Source organism: Chiloscyllium punctatum, chromosome 8, assembly GCF_047496795.1.
Source record: "Chiloscyllium punctatum isolate Juve2018m chromosome 8, sChiPun1.3, whole genome shotgun sequence".
NCBI classification, from domain to species: domain Eukaryota; kingdom Metazoa; phylum Chordata; class Chondrichthyes; order Orectolobiformes; family Hemiscylliidae; genus Chiloscyllium; species Chiloscyllium punctatum.
In genome coordinates this window covers 128247842-128271738 of record NC_092746.1, presented here as the reverse complement: position 1 = coordinate 128271738, position 23897 = coordinate 128247842, and the positions used below count along the sequence as shown (strand labels likewise).

At 53.1% G+C, this 23897-nt stretch overlaps 1 protein-coding gene across 1 annotated transcript in view; it reads right to left on the bottom strand.

Annotated features, from left to right (window-relative positions):
• The window catches only part of LOC140480295 (maestro heat-like repeat-containing protein family member 1), a 94762-nt gene that overhangs the window by 14633 nt on the left and 56232 nt on the right, over positions 1-23897 (bottom strand). The window contains 11 exon segments of the mRNA XM_072574999.1: positions 137-325; positions 1083-1229; positions 4074-4188; positions 4808-4945; positions 12234-12415; positions 14226-14391; positions 18097-18251; positions 21214-21366; positions 21687-21799; positions 22645-22780; positions 23376-23549. Coding sequence (XP_072431100.1) covers positions 137-325; positions 1083-1229; positions 4074-4188; positions 4808-4945; positions 12234-12415; positions 14226-14391; positions 18097-18251; positions 21214-21366; positions 21687-21799; positions 22645-22780; positions 23376-23549 — 1668 coding nt within the window.

The window sequence follows — 23897 nt, the reverse complement described above, 5'->3', positions numbered from 1 at the left end:
CCCGCACCGCACCCCCCCTCCCCCCACGCACCACACCCCGCCCCCCCGCACCGCCCCCCCCTCACCACACCCCCACTCCATCCTGCCCCACGCACCGACCCCCTCCCCCCAACATACCACCCAACCCCACCCCCACCTTCTCGAAGAAGGGCCGGATGCGGAGGGCGATGTTGATCAGAATGGGCTGTACGTCGATCTCCTCGAGTTGGTCCAGGACCTTGGAGAGGCTGGACATGGCCTCCAGTGTGATCAGGTCTTCCGGGTCATCTTTCTCATCCACCCCAGCAATCATGGCCGACAGCAGCCTGGTCGAGTATTTGTGAATCTGTGGGACATCAGATTCTGCCTCAGCCCAGGGTCTGGCTAACAGCCTCAGCCAGGCCATTCCTGTCAGGAATACCTCCTCCCCGGCCATTAATAATGGAGTCTCTCTAACTTCAGATAATGCTGACCTTGCTTTGTGACCCTCCTGTGTAGTGTAATGTGTATGCCTCACTCTGTCTAAGCACCCAATAATCTGTTTGTTATGATCTGCCTGTTCTGCTCACAAACAAAGCTTTTCACTGTACTAGGTGACTACAATAAATCAAACCAAACCTACCACAGCCCCCTCCCTCCCTGGGCCTGTTCCTGGTCCTTAACATCCTGTGGGGACCACCTATATCCCAGAATCCTTCAGGCATAGGAACAGGAAGCAGCCATTCGGCCCCTCAAGCCTGTTCTTCCACTCAATGGGACCATGATCTGACATTCCTCACAGCCACTTCCCCCTTAAACCCTCAACTCCCCCGACTGATCAGGAATCTCTCTGTCTCAGCTTTAAATATACACAAGGACTCTGCCCCCACCACTCTCTGCGGTAAGGAGCTCCAAAGACTCAGCCCTAAACCAACACTCGCCCCCCCCCTCCTCCCCCCCCCCCCCAACATATCCTCTACCCAACCCACTCCCCTGCCCTCAGACTTTCTCCAGGTCTGCCCCACAGCCGGGTGGCCCTCCTTCCCTCCCTCAGCAGTGCTCCCCCACCCTGCGCCTCCCATTGTGGGGATGGGATCCGAATCCCCGATGGGCACATTCCTGACCTTGTGAGGAGCTCCGACAGCAGCGTTCCCCAGGCCTCTGATGGTCAACATCCGGACAACGCTGCACGTGTCCACCAGACAGGGCAGCAAACTACTGAGCAGGACGTCAGTCAGGACCAGGTCAGAGGTCACACGGTGGTTCAGTAACTGCAAAAGGTCAAACAGAGTCAGAGGTCATCCAAAGACCCATAATCATCACCTTGAAACATTAACTCAGGCCACGACTGACCAACCACTTACTGTCCTGACAAGCAGCCTGCATTTTCATAGCCTCTTTCACAACCCCAGGTCCATCCCAAAGTGCCTCACAGCCAATCAAACACTTTTCTCGAGTGTAATGGAGGGGTTAACAGCAACCAGTTTGTGCACAGCACGATCCCACAACATGGCAATTACCAAGTAACGGGTCTGTAGTGCTTGGTTTGGGGGGCAGTGGGGGTGAGTTTGGAGATGTGGGCCTTACTCTCTACCAAAGGTCAGTGTCCAGTAGCCTCTACCCCTCCCAGCTCCACCACGTTAAAAGATTTGGGAATGCTCATCCACCATCACCAAAAGCTGGTATTCATGCTCAGTGGGGAGCAGGGCTTATTGGCACTTATTTCAAAGGGAATGCTGTATAAAAATCAGGAAGTTTTGGTAAAACTCTGCAGGACTGTAGTCAGAACCCTGCAGCTGGAATACTGTGAACAGTGGTGGTCCCCTGTCCTAAGGGAGGACAGACTGACCGTGACAACCTGGTCAGGTCCACGCGCCCCGCCCCCCCCCCCTCCCATCCTGGCACCTTCCCCTGCCACCGCAGGAACTGCAAAACCTGCGCCCACACCTCCTCCCTCACCTCCATCCAAGGCCCTAAAGGAGCCTTCCACATCCATCAAAGTTTTACCTGCACATCCACTAATATCATTTATTGTATCCGTTGCTCCCGATGCGGTCTCCTCTACATTGGGGAGACTGGGCGCCTCCTAGCAGAGCGCTTTAGGGAACATCTCCGGGACACCCGCACCAATCAACCCAACCACCCCGTGGCCCAACATTTCAACTCCCCCTCCCACTCTGCCGAGGACATGGAGGTCCTGGGCCTCCTTCACCACCGCTCCCTCATCACCAAACGCCTGGAGGAAGAACGCCTCATCTTCCGCCTCGGAACACTTCAACCCCAGGGCATCAATGTGGACTTCAACAGCTTCCTCATTTCCCCTTCCCCCACCTCACCCTAGTTCTAAACTTCCAGCTCAGCACTGTCCCCATGACTTGTCCTACCTGCCTATCTTCCTTTCCACCTATCCACTCCACCCTCCCCCTACACCCGACCTATCACCTTCATCCCCACCCCAACCTGCCTCTCATTTATCTCTTCAGACTCTCTGCCTCTATTCCTGATGAAGGGTTTTTGCCCGAAACGTCAATTTTCCTGCTCCTTGGATGTTGCCTGAACTGCTGTGCTTTTCCAGCACCACTCTAACCCAGAATCAGGTTTCCAGCATCTGCAGTCATTGTTTTTACCTGATAGCAGATAAGGAAAGGTTGTCTTATGGAAGAGAGATTGAGTACTCATTGGAGTTTGGAAAGACGAGGGGCGACTATTGAAACATAGGGAACTTGGCAGGGTAGATGTGGAGAGGCTGTTTCACCTTGTGGGAGAGTCTAGGAGTAGAGGTGCATAATCTCAGAAAAAAGGGGCTGCACATTTAAGACAGAGATGAGGAGGAATTTCTTCCCTCAGAAGGGAGTGAATCTACTGAATTCTTTACCACTGAGGGCTGCCAAGACTGGGACATTGCGTATAGTCAAGGCTGAGATGCGTTTGTATTCAGGAAGGGAATCAAGGGTGTACGGGGAAAAGGCAGGAAAGTGGATTTGAGGACAATCAGATCAGCCGTGGCAGAGGAGACTCAATGGACCGAATGGACTACTGCTGCTCCTACATCATCTGGTCTGTTTAGGTTAGAATCCCTACGGTGTGGAAACAGGCCCTTCAGCCCGACAAGTCCACACCAACCCTCTGAAGAGCAACCCACCCAGACCCATTCCTCTATATTTACCCCTGATTAATGCACCTAACCTGCACATCCCTGAACACTGTGGATAATTTAGCATGGCCAGTTCACCTAACCTGCACATCTTTGGACTGTGGGAAGAAACCAGAGCACCCGGAGGAAACCCACGCAGACACGGGGAGAACATGCAAACTCCACACAGACAGTGGCCAGAGGCTGGAATCGAACCGGGCGCTGAGGCTGCAGTGCTAACCACTGAGCCACTGTGCCACACTGCCACACTGCCTGCAGCCTGATGCTCGCTCACTCACCTCTGGTTTTAATCAAGTTCAAAGCGGTCTCCCCAGAATATTAGACCATGCAGCGAGCTGGGGAGTGTGGTGGGGTGGGTCTGCGAGAGAGACCTCAGAGAGTCAGAGTACTGGAGGAAACAAGGACTGGGACCTGGGGACAGGGTTACACTGAGGTCTGTTCTCCTGACAGCATTTTTAAAAACAGGGATAAATCGCAGCTGCAAAAAAAAAAAGAGTTAAAAACTGGGCCGAGTGGTTTGAATAGTGTGATAGTTGTCAATCACAGTGTATATATGAACCCCATCACCGACCACAGTCAGCACAACTTCACTCTGCCTGCTCCCTCAGCCAGGTCCATGTCTGTCAGCACATGGGCCATTCTGTTCAAAGAGGTTGATAACATTCGCCAAGTTATTTTAAACAGAATGGAAAATGTGAATCGCGTCAGGAATGAGAGTCCAGGAAAATGTCGGCACCGTGAGCCAGCAGTGGGAGTTTTCCAACGACACAGCCAAATCCGGCTGACCCACGGACCTTTCCCCGCATCCCGTCTCCCACCGTCACCCCAGACAGAGCCAGCCCGCACCCACACACACACCCACCTCCCCCGCCCCCCCGGAGGGGCAGGGATAATCATGGGGGGTGGAGAGGAGGGGAAGCGGGGTGCCACACTGCCTGCAGCACGATGCACGCACACTCACCTCTCCGAAGAAAGCGACGGTGGTGACTCTCTGTCCCTCGTACGGGCTGCTCAGCATGGGGGCCAGCTGCTCCACAATGCTGCTGAGGTGAGTGACTCCATGTTGAGCCATCGCCCTGTGAAAACACACACACTCCTCAACAACCATCAGGAACTCCAGCCATCAACAGTACAGAGAGGAGATACCCCCACCCACCACATCCGTGAGAATCCTCACTCACATCCCGGCCCTGATAGCTCTATCCACTCCCAGCTGGGCTGCTCAGTGAAGATTTCATTGACTCCATTTTTAAATCATTGCAGCTGCCCATTCAGAGACCACATTCCCCATTACAACATATTGCTGGAGGACAAGGAGGAAGGTTCATGTCTCCTCCCTCCGTTCACCCCCCATGTCACTGACGCTCCTGCCCCCTCAGTTACTCAGCAATGAGCCCTCGGTAACTCTGAGTGACCACGTCGAATCCCGCTCCTGTCAATGTGCTGTCAGGAGAACAACGCTGGGTCCCTGAACCTCAGCGATTTCACACCCTCGCGATGGGAGCTGAGGGACTAGTCACACCACCCCTTCCCTCGACTTGGAAATATAATTGCCATCCACTCACAGTCACTGGGCCAAAACCCTGGAACTCCCTCCATAACATGGTGGGTTATTTAGAGAATGATTCTTAAAGTCTCATTCCCTTATTCAGGGCTGTGTTCACTTGGGGGGCGGAGGGTGGGGTTTGAACGCACCTGGCCAGCACTGCCACCCCTTGGTGATGCGATTCAGGGCTCCTCATCAAATCCCAACTCTTCTCCTCCTCCATCATGCGCAGCAGCTCCTCGCCCTTCCCTCGAACGGTCAACAGCTTCAGAGCCTCCACCGAGCAGCTGCAAGAGAAGCAGACGTCAGTCTCACTGTCGGTACACGGCCTTACAGAGCCACACCACACAGGACTGGGTGTACCTCAGGATCAATGCCTGGGCCTGGATCAAGGGAAGACCAGCTTTCTGACACCAAGGGACACACAGATAGCACAAGGTGGGCTGAAAGACCTGGGAGATGTCTGAATATCTCTACCGAATCCCCCTTTGACCTTCGCTGTTCTGAGAATGAGTCCAGCCTCTCCACACCGACTAAAGCTGATCCCTGCTTCCTCTCAATGGCTCAGAATGCTGTGCCCACAACAGAACACAAAACGCTCAGTTCATTCTGTTTTCGAAATGAGAACACCTAGCCTCATTGCCTGAGAGTATTGTTAAAATATTAAAACTGTGGAGCAGGGGAAACCCCTTTCACTGAAGGTATGCTTGTGTTAGCAGCCTTCTATATGCAATTGTTAAGTGTCAGATTGAAAAACAATACAAAAGGACCAGTACACATCGCAGACTGACAGATTACACATTTAACCAAAACTCTCCACTCATCCCAATAAAACCAAATCCTGCAGATGCCAGAAACAGGAAACAGAAACAAAGTGCTGGAGAAACTCAGCAAGTCTGGGCAGCAGCTGTGGAGAAGGAAACAGAGTTAACACTGATAGTCTAATGACCCTTCACCACAACCTCCTCCACGTTCCTCTCTGACTCACCAACGAGATGTGGTTATCACTGGCCAGGTCAGCATTCACTGCCCATCCCTAATTACCACACACTGCAGTGGGTCATGTGTTGGCCAGACTGAGTCAGGGTAGCAGATTTCCCTCTGTAAAAGAACACGAGAGAAGTGTGCAGGTGTTGACAACAATAGCTGCTGGTTTCCTGGTAGCTGTTTACTGAAATCAGCAAATCATTGTCAATTCACAAATTACATGGAGCTTTCACCAGCTCCCGCACTGGGATTTGAACCATTGCCTCCAGACCGTTACTGTCTATGTCACTAACCCGAGATGGCATCATGACACCCCAGTATTCGCCCAGAAACATGACTGGGTAAAAACAAGGACTGCAGATGCTGGAAACCAGAGTCTAGATTAGAGTGGTGCTGGAAAAACACAGCAGTTCAGGCAGCATCCGAGGAGCAGGAAAATCAACACTTCGGGTAAAAGCCCTTCATCAGGAATAAAGGCAGATTGGAGAGATAAGCTAGAGGAGGGTGGGGGTGGGGAGAAAGTAGCATAGAGTACAATGGGTGAGTGGGGGAGGGGATGAAGGTGATAGGTCAGGGAGGAGAGGGTGGAGTGGATAGGTGGAAAAAAAGATAGGCAGGTAGGACAAGTCCGGACAAGTCATGGGGACAGTTACTGAGCTGGAAGTTTGGAACTAGGGTGAGGTGGGGAAAAGGGAAATGAGGAAACTGTTGAAGTCCACATTGATGCCCTGGGGTTGAAGTGTTCCGAGGCGGAAGATGAGGCGTTCTTCCTCCAGGCGTCTGGTAGTGAGGGAGTGGCGGTGAAGGAGGCCCAGGACCTCCATGTCCTCGGCAGAGTGGGAGGGGGAGTTGAAATGTTGGGCCAAGGGGCGGTGTGGTTGATTGGTGCAGGTATCTCGGAGATGTTCCCTAAAGCGCTCTGCTAGGAGGCGCCCAGTCTCCCCAATGTAGAGGAGACCGCATTGGGAGCAACGGATACAATAAATGATATTAGTGGATGTGCGGGTAAAACTTTGATGGATGTGGAAGGCTCCTTTAGGGCCTTGGATAGAGGTGAGGGAGGTGGTGTGGGCACAGGTTTTACAGTTCCTGCGGTGGCAGGGGAAAGTGCCAGGATGGGAGGGTGGGTTGTAGGGGGCGTGGACCTGACCAGGTAGTCACGGAGGGAACGGTCTTTGCGGAAGGCGGAAAGGGGTGGGGAGTTTCCTCATTTCCCCTTCCCCCACCTCACCAGAGTTCCAAATTTTCAGCTCAGCACTGTCCCCATGACTTGTCCTACCTGCCTATCTTCCTTTCCACCTATCCACTCCACCCTCCTCTCTGAACTATCACTTCACCCCACCCCCATCCACCCTTGTACTCTTTGCTACCCTCCCCCACCCTCCTCCCTGACCTATCACCTTCATCCCCTCCCCCACTCACCTATTGTACTCGATGCTACTTTCTCCCCACCCCACCCCCTCTCATTTATCTCTCCACCCTGCAGGCTCTCTGCCTCTATTCCAAACGAAGGGCTTTTGCCCGAAATGTTGATTTTCCTGCTCCTCGGATGCTGCCTGACCTGCTGTGCTTTTCCAGCACCACTCTAATCCAGAAACACGACTGCCCAATTCCCACATTTCCAGCGATTACACTCCGTTACAGACATGGGGTGGTTCCCTGGAATGTGCAGTATTCATGAACACACTGTCACGCTGAGCTCTCGGTGTTCAGGAAACGGGGATTGCATTTTCACGGTTTCACGTTCAAACCTTACACCGTACTCCCCAGCACAAACCCCTAACAGAGTCAGGTCAGTGCTGAGGGGCCCAGCCACAGGCTGGGTGCAGTGGGACGGTGTGTGTTTGGGGTTGACCGGGCTGGCCTGGGATAGAACATTACAGCGCAGTACAGGCCCTTCAGCCCTCGATGTTGCACTGTCCTGTCGTACCAATCTGAAGCCCATCTAACCTACACTATTCCATGTACGTCCATATGCCTGTCCAATGACGACTTAAATGTATTTAAACTTGGCAAATCTACTACCGTTGCAGGCAAAGCATTCCATACCCTTACTACTCTCCGAGTAAAGAAACTACCTCTGACATCTGTCCTATACCTATCACCCCTCAATTTAAAGTTGTGTCCCCTCGTGTTTGCCGTCCCCATACTTGGAAAAAGGCTCTCCCTGTCCTCCCTAGCTAACCCTCTGATTATCTTGTATGTCTCTATTAAGTCACCTCTCAACCTTCTTCTCTCTAACGAAAACAGCCTCAAGGCCCTCAGCCTTTCCTAGACCATAAGACCATAAGACATAGGAGTGGAAGTAAGGCCATTCGGCCCATCGAGTCCACTCCGCCATTCAATCATGGCTGATGCGCATTTCAGCTCCACTTGCCAGCGTTCTCCCCGTAGCCCTTAATTCCCCGAGACAACAAGAACCTATCAATCTCGGCCTTGAAGACATTTAGCGTCCCGGCTTCCACTGCACTCCGTGGCAATGAATTCCACAGGCCCACCACTCTCTGGCTGAAGAAATGTCTCCGCATTTCCGTTCTGAAATGACCCCCTCTAATTCTAAGGCTGTGTCCACGGGTCCTAGTCTCCTCGCCTAACAGAAACAATTTTCTAGCATCCACCTTTTCAAAGCCATGTATTATTTTGTACGTCTCTATTAGATCTCCCCTTAATCTTCTAAACTCCAGCGAATACAATCCCAGTATCCTCAGCCGTTCCTCATATGCTAGACCTGTCATTCCAGGGATCATCCGTGTGAATCTCCGCTGGACACGTTCCAGTGCCAGTATGTCCTTCCTGAGGTGTGGGGACCAAAACTGGACACAGTACTCCAAATGGGGCCTAACCAGAGCTTTATAAAGTCTTAGTAGTACATCTCTGCTTTTATATTCCAACCCTCTTGAGATAAGAGACAACATTGCATTCGCTTTCTTAATCACAGACTCAACCTGCATGTTTACCTTTAGAGAATCCTCGACTAGCACTCCCAGATCCCTTTGTGCTTTGGCTTTATTAAGTTTCTCACCATTTAGAAAGTAAGACCTCATAAGGCCTTCCCTCCATACCAGGCAACATCCGAGTAAATCTCCTCTGCACCCTTTCCAAAGCTTCCACATCCTTCTTATAATGTGGTGACTAGAACTGTACACAGTACTCCAAGTGTAACCACACCAGAGTTTTGTACAGCTGTAGCATAACCTCATGGTTCCAGAACTCAATCCTTCTATTAATAAAAGCTAAAACACTGTATGCCTTCTTAACAACCCTGTCAACCTGGGTGGCAACTTTCAGGGATTAGCCCAGTACTTTGCATTCCAATTACTCTGGCCAAAGTGAATCACCTCACACTTGTCCACATTAAACTCCATTTGCCACCTCTCAGCCCAGCTCTGCAGCTTATCAATGTCTCTCTGTAACCTACAACATCCTTCATCACTATCTACAACTCCACCGACTTTAGTGTCGTCTGCAAACTTACTAACCCACCCTTCTACGCCCTCATCCAGGTCATTTATAAAAATGACCAACAGGAGTGGACCCAACACCGACCCTTGCGGTACACCGCTAGTAACTGGAAACCAAGATGAACATGTTCCATCAACTACAACCCTCTGTTTTCTTTCAGCAAGCCAATTACTGATCCAAACTGCTATGTCTCCCACAATCCCATTCCTCCGCATTTTGTATAATAGCCTACTGTGGGGAACCTTATCGAACGCCTTGCTGAAATCCATATACACCACATCAACCGGTTTACTCTCATCTACCTGTTTGGTCACTTTGTCAAAAAACTCAACAAGATTCGTTAGGCACGACCTACCCTTCACAAACCCATGCTGACTGTCCCTGATCAGATTATTCTTTTCTAGATGGTTATAAATCCTATCTCTTATAACCTTTTCCAACACTTTACCAACAACTGAAGTGAGACTCTCTGGTCTGTAATTACTAGGGTTGTCTCTACTACCCTTTTTGAACAAGGGAACCACATTTGCTATCCTCCAATCCTCTGGCACTATTCCTGTAGACAATGATGATTTGAAGATCAATGCCAAAGGCTCGGCAATCTCCTCCCTTGCTTCCCAGAGGATCCTAGGATAAATCTCATCCGGCCCAGGGGACTTATCTATTTTCACACTCTGCAGGATTTCTAATACCTCTTCCTTGTGAACCTCAATCTCTTCTGGTCTAGATGCAAGTATCTCTGTATCTTCCTCGCCAACATTTTCATTTTCTATAGTGAACACTGTTGAAAAATATTTATTTAGTGCTTCCCCTATCTCCTCTGACTCCACACACAACTTCCCACTATTATCCTTGACTGGCCCTAATTTAACGCTCGTCATTCTTTTATTCCTGACATACCTATGGAGAGCCTTAGGGTTTACCCTGATCCTATCCGCCAACAACTTCTCATGTCTCCTCCTGGCTCTTCTGAGCTCTCCTTTGAGGTCTTTCTTGACTTCCTTGTAACCCTCAAGCGCCCTGAGTTTTCACATTTTGTCCTAACATAAGCCTTCTTCTTGACCAGGGATTCCACTTCCTTAGTAAACCATGGCTCTCGCCTTCTACATCTTCCTCCCTGCCTGACCCCAGGTACATACTTATCTAGGACACACAGGAGCTTTTCCTTGAATAAGCTCCACATTTCTAATGTGCCCATCCCCTGCAGTTTCCTTCCCCATTCTATGCTTCCTAAATCTTTCCTAATTGCATCGTAATTTCCCTTCCCCCAGCTATAACTCTTGCTCGGTGGAGTACACCTATCCCTTTCCATCACTAAAGTAAACCTGACAGAATTGTGATCGCTGTCTCCAAAGTGCTCACCTGCTTCCAAATCTAACACCTGGCCAGGCTCGTTACCCAGTACTAAATCTAAAGTGGCTTTGCCCCTTGTAGGCCCTGTCTACATACTGCGTCAGGAAGCCCTCCTGCACACACTGGACAAAAACTGACCCATCTATAGTACTCGTACTGTAGTGATCCCAGTCAATATTTGGATAGTTGAAGTCCCCCATGACAACTACCCTGCCTCTCTTACTCCTATCGAGAATCATCTTTGCTATCCTTTCCTCTACATCTCTGGGACTATTCGGAGGCCTATAGAAAACTCCCAGCATGGTGACTTCTCCTTTCCTGTTTCTAACCTCAGCCCATACTACCTCAGGTAACGAGTCCCCAAACATCCTTTCTACAACAGTAATATTGTCCCTGATCAACAATGCCACACCTCCCCCTCTTTGACCATCTTCTCTGTTCTTACTGAAACATCTGAATCCCGGAACCTGCAACAGCCATTCCTGTCCCTGCTCTATCCATGTCTCCGTAATGGCCACAACATCGAAGTCCCAGGTACCAACCCACGCTGCCAGTTCACCCACTTTATTTCGGATGCTCGTGTTGAAGTACACACACTTCATACCAGGTTCTCGCTTGCCAGTGTCAGATACCCGATTTGGGAACTCCCTACTCTCATCCTCTTCTGTACCTGTCCTACAATTTTGGTTCCCATCCCCCTGCTGGATTAGTTTAAATCCACCTTAATAGCTTGAGTGAATTTCCCCCCCAGGATATTGGTACCCCTCTGGTTTGGATGAAGACCATCCTGCTTGTAGAGGTCCCACCTACCCCAGAAAGAGCTCCAATTATCCAAAAGCCCGAAACCCTCCCTCCTACACCATCCCTGTAGCCATGTGTTCAACTCCTCTCTCTCCCTATTCCTTGCCTCACTAGCACGTGGCACAGGCAGCAAACCTGAGACAACAACTCTGTTTGTCCCAGCTCTAAGCTTCCATCCTAGCTCCCTGAATTTCTGCCTCAAGTCCCCATCTCTCTTCCTACCTATGTCATTGGTGCCAACGTGGACCATGATTTGGGGCTGCTCTCCCTCCCCCCGAAGGATCCCAAAAACACGATCAGAGACATCACGTACCCTGGCACCCGGGGGGGGGGGGGGGGGGGGGGGGGGGCAACACACCAGCTGGAGTCTCTCTCGTCCCCACAGAACCTCCTATCTGTCCCTCTAACTATAGAGTCCCCAATGACTACTGCTCTGTTCCTCTTCCCCCTTCCCTTCTGAGCAGCAGGTGGCCCACTGCTTTCCCCAGGTAAGTCATTCCTCCAACAGTATCCAAACCAGTATATTTATTGTTGAGGGGAATGGCCACAGGGGATCCCTGCACTGCCTGCTGGTTCCCTTTCTGTCCCCGAACTGTCACCCATCTGTCTTCTTCTTTTATCGGGGGAGTGACTACCTTTCTGTAAGTCCTGTCAATAACTCCCTCTGCCTCCCGAATGATCCGAAGTTCATCCAACTCCAGCTCCAGTTCCCTAACGCGGTTTTCGAGGAGTTGGTGTTGGGTGCACTTCCCACCGATGTAGTCAGCAGGGATACTAGTGGTGACCCTTACTTCCCACATTCTGCAGGAGGAACATTCCACTGCCCTAAACTCCATTCCCACTATTCTAACTCCCAAGTGACTACTAATAAAAAGGATTAGGAAATAAACTTACCTTACCTTGTCACTCTGGATCCCACAGTGTTTTTGTTTAGGTTAGAGGAAGAGGATGGGTGGGATGTTGGGGAATTACCTGCAGACGTCCAGGTCCTTGGGTAGGCGGTTATGACGCTCCTTCGCTGGGTCTTTTGGGAGCCGTACCCCGACGGTGCAGCCCACCCGGCCGAGCAGCAAGCTGAAGAGGGAGGGGTACAGGATACTGACAGCCTCGGCACTATCCACCGTAGAGAGCAGCTGAGTCAGAGCACAGGTCATCTGGAGAGGACACAGTGGTCAGCGAGTCACAGAGACAGGGGAAAGCACTTTCAACCCCAGGGTCAGGGGGAGTGACAACCAGGGTCAGGAGCACAAGAGGGTGGGGGGGGATGAAAATATCAGAAATACAAGGGGTGGTGAGAGGGGCAATTGGTCGAGCGAGGGGACTGGAGGACGCAGAGCGAGGGGACTGGAGGACGCAGAGCGAGGGGACTGGAGGACGCAGAGCGAGGGGACTGGAGGACGCAGAGCGAGGGGACTGGAGGACGCAGAGCGAGGGGACTGGAGGACGCAGAGCGAGGGGACTGGAGGACGCAGAGCGAGGGGACTGGAGGACGCAGAGCGAGGGGACTGGAGGACGCAGAGCGAGGGGACTGGAGGACGCAGAGCGAGGGGACTGGAGGACGCAGAGCGAGGGGACTGGAGGACGCAGAGCGAGGGGACTGGAGGACGCAGAGCGAGGGGACTGGAGGACGCAGAGCGAGGGGACTGGAGGACGCAGAGCGAGGGGACTGGAGGACGCAGAGCGAGGGGACTGGAGGACGCAGAGCGAGGGGACTGGAGGACGCAGAGCGAGGGGACTGGAGGACGCAGAGCGAGGGGACTGGAGGACGCAGAGCGAGGGGACTGGAGGACGCAGAGCGAGGGGACTGGAGGACGCAGAGCGAGGGGACTGGAGGACGCAGAGCGAGGGGACTGGAGGACGCAGAGCGAGGGGACTGGAGGACGCAGAGCGAGGGGACTGGAGGACGCAGAGCGAGGGGACTGGAGGACGCAGAGCGAGGGGACTGGAGGACGCAGAGCGAGGGGACTGGAGGACGCAGAGCGAGGGGACTGGAGGACGCAGAGCGAGGGGACTGGAGGACGCAGAGCGAGGGGACTGGAGGACGCAGAGCGAGGGGACTGGAGGACGCAGAGCGAGGGGACTGGAGGACGCAGAGCGAGGGGACTGGAGGACGCAGAGCGAGGGGACTGGAGGACGCAGAGCGAGGGGACTGGAGGACGCAGAGCGAGGGGACTGGAGGACGCAGAGCGAGGGGACTGGAGGACGCAGAGCGAGGGGACTGGAGGACGCAGAGCGAGGGGACTGGAGGACGCAGAGCGAGGGGACTGGAGGACGCAGAGCGAGGGGACTGGAGGACGCAGAGCGAGGGGACTGGAGGACGCAGAGCGAGGGGACTGGAGGACGCAGAGCGAGGGGACTGGAGGACGCAGAGCGAGGGGACTGGAGGACGCAGAGCGAGGGGACTGGAGGACGCAGAGCGAGGGGACTGGAGGACGCAGAGCGAGGGGACTGGAGGACGCAGAGCGAGGGGACTGGAGGACGCAGAGCGAGGGGACTGGAGGACGCAGAGCGAGGGGACTGGAGGACGCAGAGCGAGGGGACTGGAGGACGCAGAGCGAGGGGACTGGAGGACGCAGAGCGAGGGGACTGGAGGACGCAGAGCGAGGGGACTGGAGGACGCAGAGCGAGGGGACTGGAGGACGCAGAGCGAGGGGACTGGAGGACGCAGAGCGAGGGGACTGGAGGACGCAGAGCGAGGGGACTGGAGGACGCAGAGCGAGGGGACTGGAGGACGCAGAGCGAGGGGACTGGAGGACGCAGAGCGAGGGGACTGGAGGACGCAGAGCGAGGGGACTGGAGGACGCAGAGCGAGGGGACTGGAGGACGCAGAGCGAGGGGACTGGAGGACGCAGAGCGAGGGGACTGGAGGACGCAGAGCGAGGGGACTGGAGGACGCAGAGCGAGGGGACTGGAGGACGCAGAGCGAGGGGACTGGAGGACGGCGGACTGAGTGCCCAGACCTACCACCAGCGGCTGGATTGTGGCGAACCGTGTGACACTCTTGCGCAGCATCGATTCCCTCTTCTCATCGTACGGCAACTGTTTGTTCAATCGCTCCATTAGGAATTCCAGAGATTTCCTCGCCAGGGTCACATCTCCCGCCAGCGACTGCCACATCTCCCCCGCAGGCCTGGGAGGGCAAGGGCTCTCCATTAACGGCAATCTGACAGTCTCTGGTCCCTGCCACCATGCTCTCCCCCCCCCCACCTGAACCTGCATCCTGCTAAACTTTTCTGCAGCTTCCTACCCTCCTTGAAGTCAGCAGTTATTGCAGCATGCTGCTGTGCAGAGGGATCTGGGTGTCCTTGTGCATGAATCACAGAGGGATGGTCTGCAGGTACAACAGGTCATTAAGGAAGGCAAATGCAATTTTGTCCTTCATTGCTAAAAAGGGATTGAGTTTAAAAGCAGGGGGTTATATTGTAGCTGTATGAGATGCTGATGAAGCCACACCTGGTGCAGTTTTGGTCTCCTTACTTGAGAAAGGATGTCCTGGCACTGGAGGGGGTGCAGAGGAGGTTCACTGGGTTATTAATGACTTAGATGAGGGAGTCGAAGGGTGGGTCAGTAAATTTGCAGATGATACGAAGATAGGTGGAGTTGTGGACAGTGAGGAGGGCTGTTGTCGGCTGCAGAGGGACTTAGATATGATGCAGAGCTGGGCTGAGGAGTGGCAGATGGAGTTCAACCCTGCCAAGTGTGAGGTTGTCCATTTTGGAAGGACAAATAAGAATGCGGAATACAGGGTTAATGGTAGGGTTCTTAGTCAGGTGGAGGAACAGAGGGATCTTGGGGTCTATGTACATAGATCTTTGAAGGTTGCCACTCAGGTGGATAGAGTTTGTAAGAAGGCCTATGGAGTATTATCGTTCATTAGCAGAGGGATTGAATTCAAGAGTCGTGAAGTGATGTTGCAGCTGTACAGGACTTTGGTTAGGCCACAGTTGGAGTACTGTGTGCAGTTCTGGTCGCCTCACTTTAGGAAAGATGTGGAAGCTTTGGAGAGGGTGCAGAGAAGATTTACCAGGATGTTGCCTGGAATGGAGAATAGGTCGTACGAGGATAGGTTGAGAGTTCTCGGCCTTTTCTCGTTGGAACGGCGAAGGATGAGGGGTGACTTGATAGAGGTTTATAAGATGATCAGAGGAATAGATAGAGTAGACAGTCAGAAACATTTTCCCCGGGTACAACAGTGTGTTACAAGGGGACATAAATTTAAGGTGAAGGGTGGAAGGTGTAGGGGAGATGTCAGGGGTGGGTTCTTTACCCAGAGAGTGGTGGGGGCATGGAATGCGCTGCCCATGGGAGTGGTAGAGTCAGAATCATTGGCGACCTTCAAGCGGCATTTGGATAGGTACATGGATGGGTGCTTAATCTAGGTTAGAAGTTCGGCACAACATCGTGGGCCGAAGGGCCTGTTCTGTGCTGTATTGTTCTATGTTCTATGTTCTATGTTCATCTATGTTCTATGTTCTATGTTCTATGTTGATTCCTGAGTTGAGGGGGTTGCCTTATGAGGAGAGACTGAGGAGATTGGGATTATTTTCAGTGGAATTCAAAAGAATGGGGCGGGGGGAGTCTTAGAATCATATTTTGAAGGGAATAGATGAGATCGAAGCAAGGAGGTTGTCTCCATTGACAGGTGAAACTAAAAGAAAAGGACGTGGCCTCAAAATTCAGGCCAGCAGATTTCAGACTGTACTGAGGAGGAACCTCTTCACCCAGAGGGCTGTGAACCTTTGGAATTCCCTGCCCTGGGAAGTAGTTGAGACGACTTCAGTAAACGTTTTTAAAGCTAAATTAGATTTTTCTTGAACAGTAAAGGAAATAACGGCTGTAGTGAGAGGGCGGGTAAGTGGAGCTGAGTTCATGAAAAGATCAGCTATGGTCTTATTGAATAGTGGAGCAGGCTCAAAAGGGGCCAGACGGCTACACCTGTTCCTGGTTCCTATGTTCTGCCTTTGACAACGTTTGTAGTAATATCCACAGCCAGACCGAGTCGAGACCACACCAAGACTACGGCTGACTAGATTACTGTCTCAACTTCACTTCCCAGTCTATACCCATGGGCCATTTAATTCCCTCGTCAGTAGAGTTTATCTTCCACTTCCTTTCAAGTGTTCTGCAACGCTACCACCTCTCTGGGGCAGACAACTCCAACAGTCTCTCAATCCTCAGATTAAAAAGGACCCTCACCTTGGTGTTATATGGGAGACCCATGACCCCTAGTTTTGCTCTCTCTCTCTCACAGCCCTCTAACATCCTCTCAGGGTCTTCCATGTTTCAACCAATCATTGCTCGTTCCTCTAAACCACAACAGACATAGACCCAGCCTCAAACACGCGGGCAGAGGTGGTACTGCCACTCCAGGGACCAGAACCACCTCCAGTCGAACCAGAACCTTCTCTGAAAGGGAACAAGTGGCTTGACTGAAACATAGGTGATGCCAGGGGGCCTGACCAGGTCGTTGTGAAGAGAACGCGGCTGCTGTCAGAAATATCCCAAAGTTGGAGCCCGGGTTAATAAATGGGCGTAAGGGACAACTTGCTTCAGGCGGAGGGGAAGAAACTTCCAGATACTACGGAGCCTGGACGGAGTGGACATGGAGATAATGTTTCCACTAACAGCCTCAGAGTGAAGATATGAGGAGGAATTTCTTCAGCCACAGGGTGGGGAATCAGTGGACCTCATTGAAGCAGAGGGCTGTAGAGGCCACGCCATAAGACATAGGAGTGGAAGGAAGGCCATTTGGCCCATCAAGTCCACTCCACCATTCAATCATGGCTGATGGGCATTCCAACACCACTTACCCACACTCTCCCTGTATCCCCGAATTCCTTACGAGATTAAGAATTTATCAATCTCTGCCTTGAAGACATTTAACGTCCAGCCTCCACTCTACTCTGTGGCAGTGAATTCCACAGGCCCACCACTCTCTAGCTGAAGAAATGTCTCCTCATTTCCGTTCTAAATTGACCCTCTCTAATTCAAAGGCTGTGTCCAGGAGTCCTCGTAGCCCCGCTTAATAGAAACAATTTCTCAGCGTCCACCCTTTCTACGTAATGCATTGTCTTGTAAGTTTCTATTGGATCTCCCCTCAACCTTCTGAACTCTAATGAATACAATTCCAGGATCCTCAGCCGTTCATTGTATGTTAGGCCTCCCATTCCAGGGATCATCCGTGTGAATCTCCACTGGACACGCTCCAGTGCCAATATGTCCTTCCTGAGGTGTGGGGCCCAGAATTGGACAGAGTTTTCTAAACGGTGCCTGAGTAGAGCTTTATAAAGTCTCAGTAGCACATCACTGCTGTTATATTCCAACCCTCAAGGTCAATGACATCATTACATTTCACTTTCTTAATCAAATGCAATGTTTCACTTGAGAGAAATAGATAGGCCCTTGATCAGTGAGGGGATCAAGGATTACGGGGAGAAGGCAGGAGAATGGGGTGAAAAACATATTAGCCATGACGGAATGGGGTGGAGCAGACTTGATGGGCTGAATGGCCTAATTTTGCTCCTCTATCTCTCAGTCTTTCACTCCAACAGCACTTCTCTGAATTTTGGAACTCTCTCCCTGAAAAGGCGGTGGAAGCAGAGCCGTGGAACATTGCTAAGGCAAAAGCAGCCAGATGTTTGAGGTGAAAGATTATTGGGGATAAGAGTAATCAGATCAGCCACAATCGGACTGGATGGAGCGGACGAGACAGGCAAGAGTGGCCAGCTCCTGCCTGTATATTTGCGCTGATATCTCGTGTAGCTCAGTAACACTTCCCCAACGCTCAGTCTGAACACAAGGGGGTCGGACTGACCGTACTGTATCTGTCACTTACTTATCAAAGGGCAGCGGGTAGCTGAGGAGACTGGATATCACGGCAGGAAGGTTCTGCGATGCCAAGAGAGAGACCGTCTGCAGAACGGAAGCCTTCACCTGCTCCTGCGTGATGGCCTGGAGGCGGATGTGTAACACTTCCAGCAGCTCGGGGATCTGTAGGAACAACACACCAACGTCAGGCCCACAGCAACCGAGCTCAGGACCAGGGGATGGCAGGACACAATGAGCTAAAAACAATGACTGCAGATGCTGGAAAGCAAATACTGGATTAGTGGGGCTGGAAGAGCACAGCAGTTCAGGCAGCATCCAACGAGCAGCGAAATCAACGTTTCGGGCAAAAGCCCTTCATCCCGAAACGTCGATTTCGCTGCCCGTTGGATGCTGCCTGAACTGCTGTGCTCTTCCAGCACCACTAATCCAGTAGATGGCAGGACACAAGACAGCTCAGAGATCAGGAGGGATGTCTTCATCCAGAGAGTGGTGAACCTGTGGAATTCTCCGCCACAGGACACCATTGAGGCCAAAATATTGAACAAAAATTCCCAAAGAACTCTGGATGCTCAAAATCAGAAACCAGAACAGAAATTGCAGGCAAAACACAGCAAGTCTGGCAGCACCCGTGGGGAAGAGAAATCAGAATCAACGTGTTGGGTCCAGTGACTCTCTAGGAGAAAGTGAGGACTGCAGATGCTGGAGATCAGAGCTGAAAAATGTGTTGCTGGAAAAGCGCAGCAGGTCAGGCAGCATCCAAGGAGCAGGAGAATCGACGTTTCGGGCATGAGCCCTTCTTCAGGAATGAGGAGGGTGTGCCAAGCAGGCTAAGATAGAAGGTAGGGAGGAGGGACTTGGGGGAGGGGTATTGGGAATGCGATAGGTGGAAGGAGGTTAAGGTGAGGGTGATAGGCTGGAGTGGGGGTGGGGGCGGAGAGGTCAGGAAGAAGATTGCAGGTTAGGAAGGTGGTGCTGAGTTCAAGGGTTGGGACTGAGACAAGGTGGGGGGAGGAGAAATGAGGAAACTGGAAAAATCTGAGTTCAACCCTTGCAGTTGGAGGGTTCCTAGGCGGAAGATGAGCCTCATCTTCTGCCTAGGAGGAAGAGTGCCTCATCTTCCGCCTGGGAACCCTCCAACCACAAGGGTTGAACTCAGATTTTTCCAGTTTCCTCATTTCTCCTCCCCCCACCTTGTCTCAGCCCCAACCCTCGAACTCAGCACCACCTTCCTAACCTGCAATCTTCTTCCTGACCTCTCTGCCCCCACCCCCACTCCGGCCTATCACCCTCACCTTAACCTCCTTCCACCTATCGCATTTCCAATGCCCCTCCTCCCTACCTTTCATCTTAGCCTGCTTGGGGGGGGGGGGGGGGGGGGGGCACACCCTCCTCATTCCTGAAGAAGGGCTCATGCCCGAAACGTCGATTCTCCTGCTCCTTGGATGCTGCCTGACCAGTGACTCTCTGGTTCTGAAGGGTCAGTGGACTAAAAAATGAATGTTTTCCAGGAGGTGGGAGACATAGCTCTCACTAAAGGGATTAAAAGGTGTGGGGACTGACGTGGATGATCAGCCATCGACATATCGAATACCCGAGGGTCAGCGCCGCCCTGCTAGAGGGATTATTACCTTTTCACGAGCCTTCGACTGAAAGCACAACAGAATGAGACAGTGAAAGCGAGCACTTTACAGAGATGAAGGATGAATTGAGTGGATTGTAACTGGAGACTGACAGCTTCCCTCTGCAGTGTTCAGGAGGCAGCCTCCCTGGTACAACACTACCACCTGCTGTCTGGAAGCTAACACTGCAGCAGCAAGACCTTAAACAGCAGCCCCTCGAAGAATCAGAGGGATTCTAACACTGTCTGAGAGAGATGTCTCCCAGGAAGGAGAGAGAATGACAAGTTTAAAAGGGATGGTTTGATTTATTGTTGCCACATGTACCTCAGTCCAGTGAAAAGTTCTGTTTTGTGAGCAGTAGAGGTAGATCATAAACAAGGACAATACAGATCATTAAGGTGCTTAGAGTGAGGCAGACAGGGTTACACTGCACAGGGGGAGCACCACGCAAGATCAGCACATTGTTAGTAATTTATACAGACTTGGAGTTGAGATTTAGAAGTGTAGAAATGTGAAAATAAGTTCTAGTGTAGAGACCGTCACAATCTTGAACCATGATGGAAGATTTGAACTGCATGATGGGATTGAAGGGGCCAAGCTGCTCGGGATGAGGAGGAGTTGGGGTGGCAACCAACAACCCCACTCCACACCACACTCAAAACTCTGATCCTCTCTCCACAGATGCTGCCAAACCTGCTGAGTTTCTCCAGCAACTTTTGTTTGAAACCATTCCCTGCTCTGCGTAAACAGAAATATTGATCGGTTAAGTTAGTGGGAAAAGAAGAATAATGTGGGAAAAAGTGGCATCAGTCATATTGCAGAGGGAAACAAAAAGAACAGGATATTATTTGATTGGAGGAAGTTGGAATGGAGTACTGCAGGACTTGTGCATAAAACATAGAAAGCTAACACACACAGGAGCAGCAGGTAAGCTGGAAGGCTAACAGAATGGTACCCCTTATTTCAAAGGTGTTTTCAGTGTTAAGAGTAGGGAAATCTTACTGCAATCATAAAAGGTGCTGGGGGAGAGCACTGCTGGACTACCCTGAGTGGTTGTGGTCTCCTTACTGAATGAAAGAAGTCATTCCATTGCAGGTCACTCAGAGAAGGTGCACTTGGATGGACCCTGCCATGGGGGGGTGGGGGGGGAGATTGCCTTATAGGCGAAGGTGAAACAGGTTGGGACTCCGCTCCCTGGAGTTTAGAAGAATGTGAAGTGATCTCATTGAAACATTACGTCCTTGAGTTCACAGGGTCAATACTGAGAGGGTGTTCCCCCTCATGGGAGGGTTGAGGGCCAGAGGGCACAGGCTCAGAATAAAGGGGCACCAGAGGACGGAGATGGGGAGGAATTTTGTCTCCGAGAGTTGAGTGTCTTTGGAACTCCTCACTACAGAGTGCTATGGAGGACCCCAATCCCAATCCCAATGTGCCCCCCCCCCCCCACTAACACCCCAGTGCGGTCACCAGCCCGGGCTGGGCCCCCAGCCCGGTCGGTCACTAACCTGGTTGGAGAGGCCACTGCCCCGGACCCTGATGAGGGTGTTGCTGATAACAGAGGCTGCACTGCAGCAGAGAGGGTGAGGGTCAGCGAGAGCCTCCAGCAGCATGAAGAGCAGGGAGCTGAGCTGGTCCTGAGGCAGGCTCCTCGCTACCACCTGGAAACAGACACACACAGAGTTATAAGGCTGGGGGCTGATGCAGAATCCCATTCCCAACATTCCTCCTTCACCTTGCTCTGCACTGCACTCCCCTCCCCCCATGTCTCCCACCCCCTCTGACCACCCCCACCGTGTCCCCCAAAGCCCCCTCCCCCAACCTCCCACACACCTCCACCCGCCCGCTCCAGCCCACTCCCCTACAGCCCCTTTCCACCCCCAGCACCCCCTTCCACAAACCGCGCAGCCCTCACCACTGCGTCCTCTAACCCCACCCCCCCTGCCACATGGTCCTGCCCCTCCCCCTCCCCCCGCCTCACCTGGCCAATTTCGGAGCAGGTATGAAACAGCAGCTTGCTGTCTGATTGGTGCAGGCCGTTCTGCAAACCCTTCAATCGGCTCAGAGACTCATCTGTGTGATCGAGGGCAAACCCTGAACGGGAGGGGGGGGGCATCGTTACATAGATCCCCATCCTCACCACAAGCCACCCCCCCACCCACCACACACACACAGCCACCCACTTACACCCTCCCCTCATCCTCTCCCTCCGCCAGTGCAGTGTCAGTGTTACACCCTCCCCGTTTCCCCCTCCAGTGCAGCGTCAGTGTTACACCCTCCCCGCATCCTCTCTCCCTCCCCCCCCCCAGTGCAGCGTCAGTGTTACACCCTCCCCGCGTCCTCTCTCCCTCCCCCCGCCGTACAGTGTCAGTGTTACAACTCTCCCCGTTTCCCCCCCCCAGTGCAGCGTCAGTGTTACACACCTCCCCGCGTCCTCTCTCCCTCCCCCCGCCGTACAGTGTCAGTGTTACACTCTCCCCGTTTCCCCCCCCAGTGCAGCGTCAGTGTTACACCCCTCCCCGTTTCCCCCCCCCAGTGCAGCGTCAGTGTTACACCCTCCCCGCATCCTCTCTCCCTCCCCCCCCCCAGTGCAGCGTCAGTGTTACACCCTCCCCGCGTCCTCTCTCCCTCCCCCCGCCGTACAGTGTCAGTGTTACACTCTCCCCGTTTCCCCCCCCCAGTGCAGCGTCAGTGTTACACTCTCCCCGTTCCCCCCCCAGTGCAGCGTCAGTGTTACACCTTCCCCGTGGCAGCGTCAGTGTTACACCCTCCCCGCGTCCTCTCTCCCTCCCCCCCCCCTCCCCAGTGCAGTGTCAGTGTTACACCCTCCCCGCGTCCTCTCTCCCTTCCCCCCCCCCCCAGTGCAGTGTCAGTGTTACACCTTCCCCGTGTCCCCCCACAGTGCAGTGTCTCTGTCCCTCCCCGTGTGGCGGACTCACCAGCGTAGCGCAGTTGGATAGAGAGGAGTGTGTAGAGAGCCTCTAGCGCATTCTGCCGTACGGTCACCAGAGGATCAGTGCAGCGAGGGACTAGACGCCCAATCAATGCACCCAGATTGTGGAAGGAAACCATTGTCTGAATGGAGGAGAGGGAGGGACGGGAGGAGGAGAGGAGAGAAAAATCTCATCATCTGGACCCAGGTCAGCCTTGATCAAACTACAGACCCCTCCCCCCGACACTTCCACCCAGGGCCGAGAGAGACTGCCCCTCCACCCCCGACACTCCCACCCAGGGCAGAGAGAGACCGCCCCTCCACCCCCGACACTCCCACCCAGGGCAGAGAGAGACCGCCCCTCCACCCCCGACACTCCCACCCAGGGCAGAGAGAGACCGCCCTCCACCCCCGACACTCCACCCAGGGCAGAGAGAGACCACCCCTCCACTACAACTGTATAACTCTCACTCTAATCATTTAGACAATGTAAAGCTCCCTCTACACTGTCCCCCATCAAACACTCCCAAGACAGGGACAGCACAGGGTTAGATACACAACAAAGCTCCCTCTACACTGTCCCCAGCAAAAAAAAAACGATTAGGATCAGTCACAAATGATGAAAAATCTTTTGAAATAGTGAGAGTAGCTGATCAACATGAGCCAGTGTAGACCCCAGTGATCAGACCCCAAGACGAGGGGGACAGACGTGGGGAATGTAGGGATCAATGGGCTTACCCGAACATTGAGTCTCTCCAGGTAAAACAATAGCAGCCTGGAGGTTACAATCATAGCTCGCTCTCGCTCCCAATCCCTGCTCGAGGTAATCCAACCTTCGATATGCTGCCAGGGTGGGGTGGGGAGGTGGAATGAGACCGGGAGGGAGGGAGAGACAGAGAGGGAGAGAGAGAGGAAGAGAGGGAGAGAGAGAGAGGGAGGGCGAGAGAGAGAGAGGGGGAGGAAGGAAGGAGGGAGGAAGGAAGGAGGGGGTGGGGGGGGGGGAGGGAGGAAGAGGGGGGGGGGGGAAGAGAGAGGGGGGGAGGAAGAGAGAGAGGGGGGGAGGGAAGAGAGAGGGGGGGGGGAAAAGAGAGAGGGGGGGGGGAAGAGGGGGGGGGGAAGAGCGAGGGGGGGGGGAGAGAGAGAGGGGGGGGGCAGAGAGACAGATGGAGGGAGGGAAGAAGGAAGGAGAGGGAGGGAGAGAGGGAGAGGGGAGAGAGGGAGGGGGAGAGAGATGGAGGGAGGGAAGGAGGGAAGGAGAGG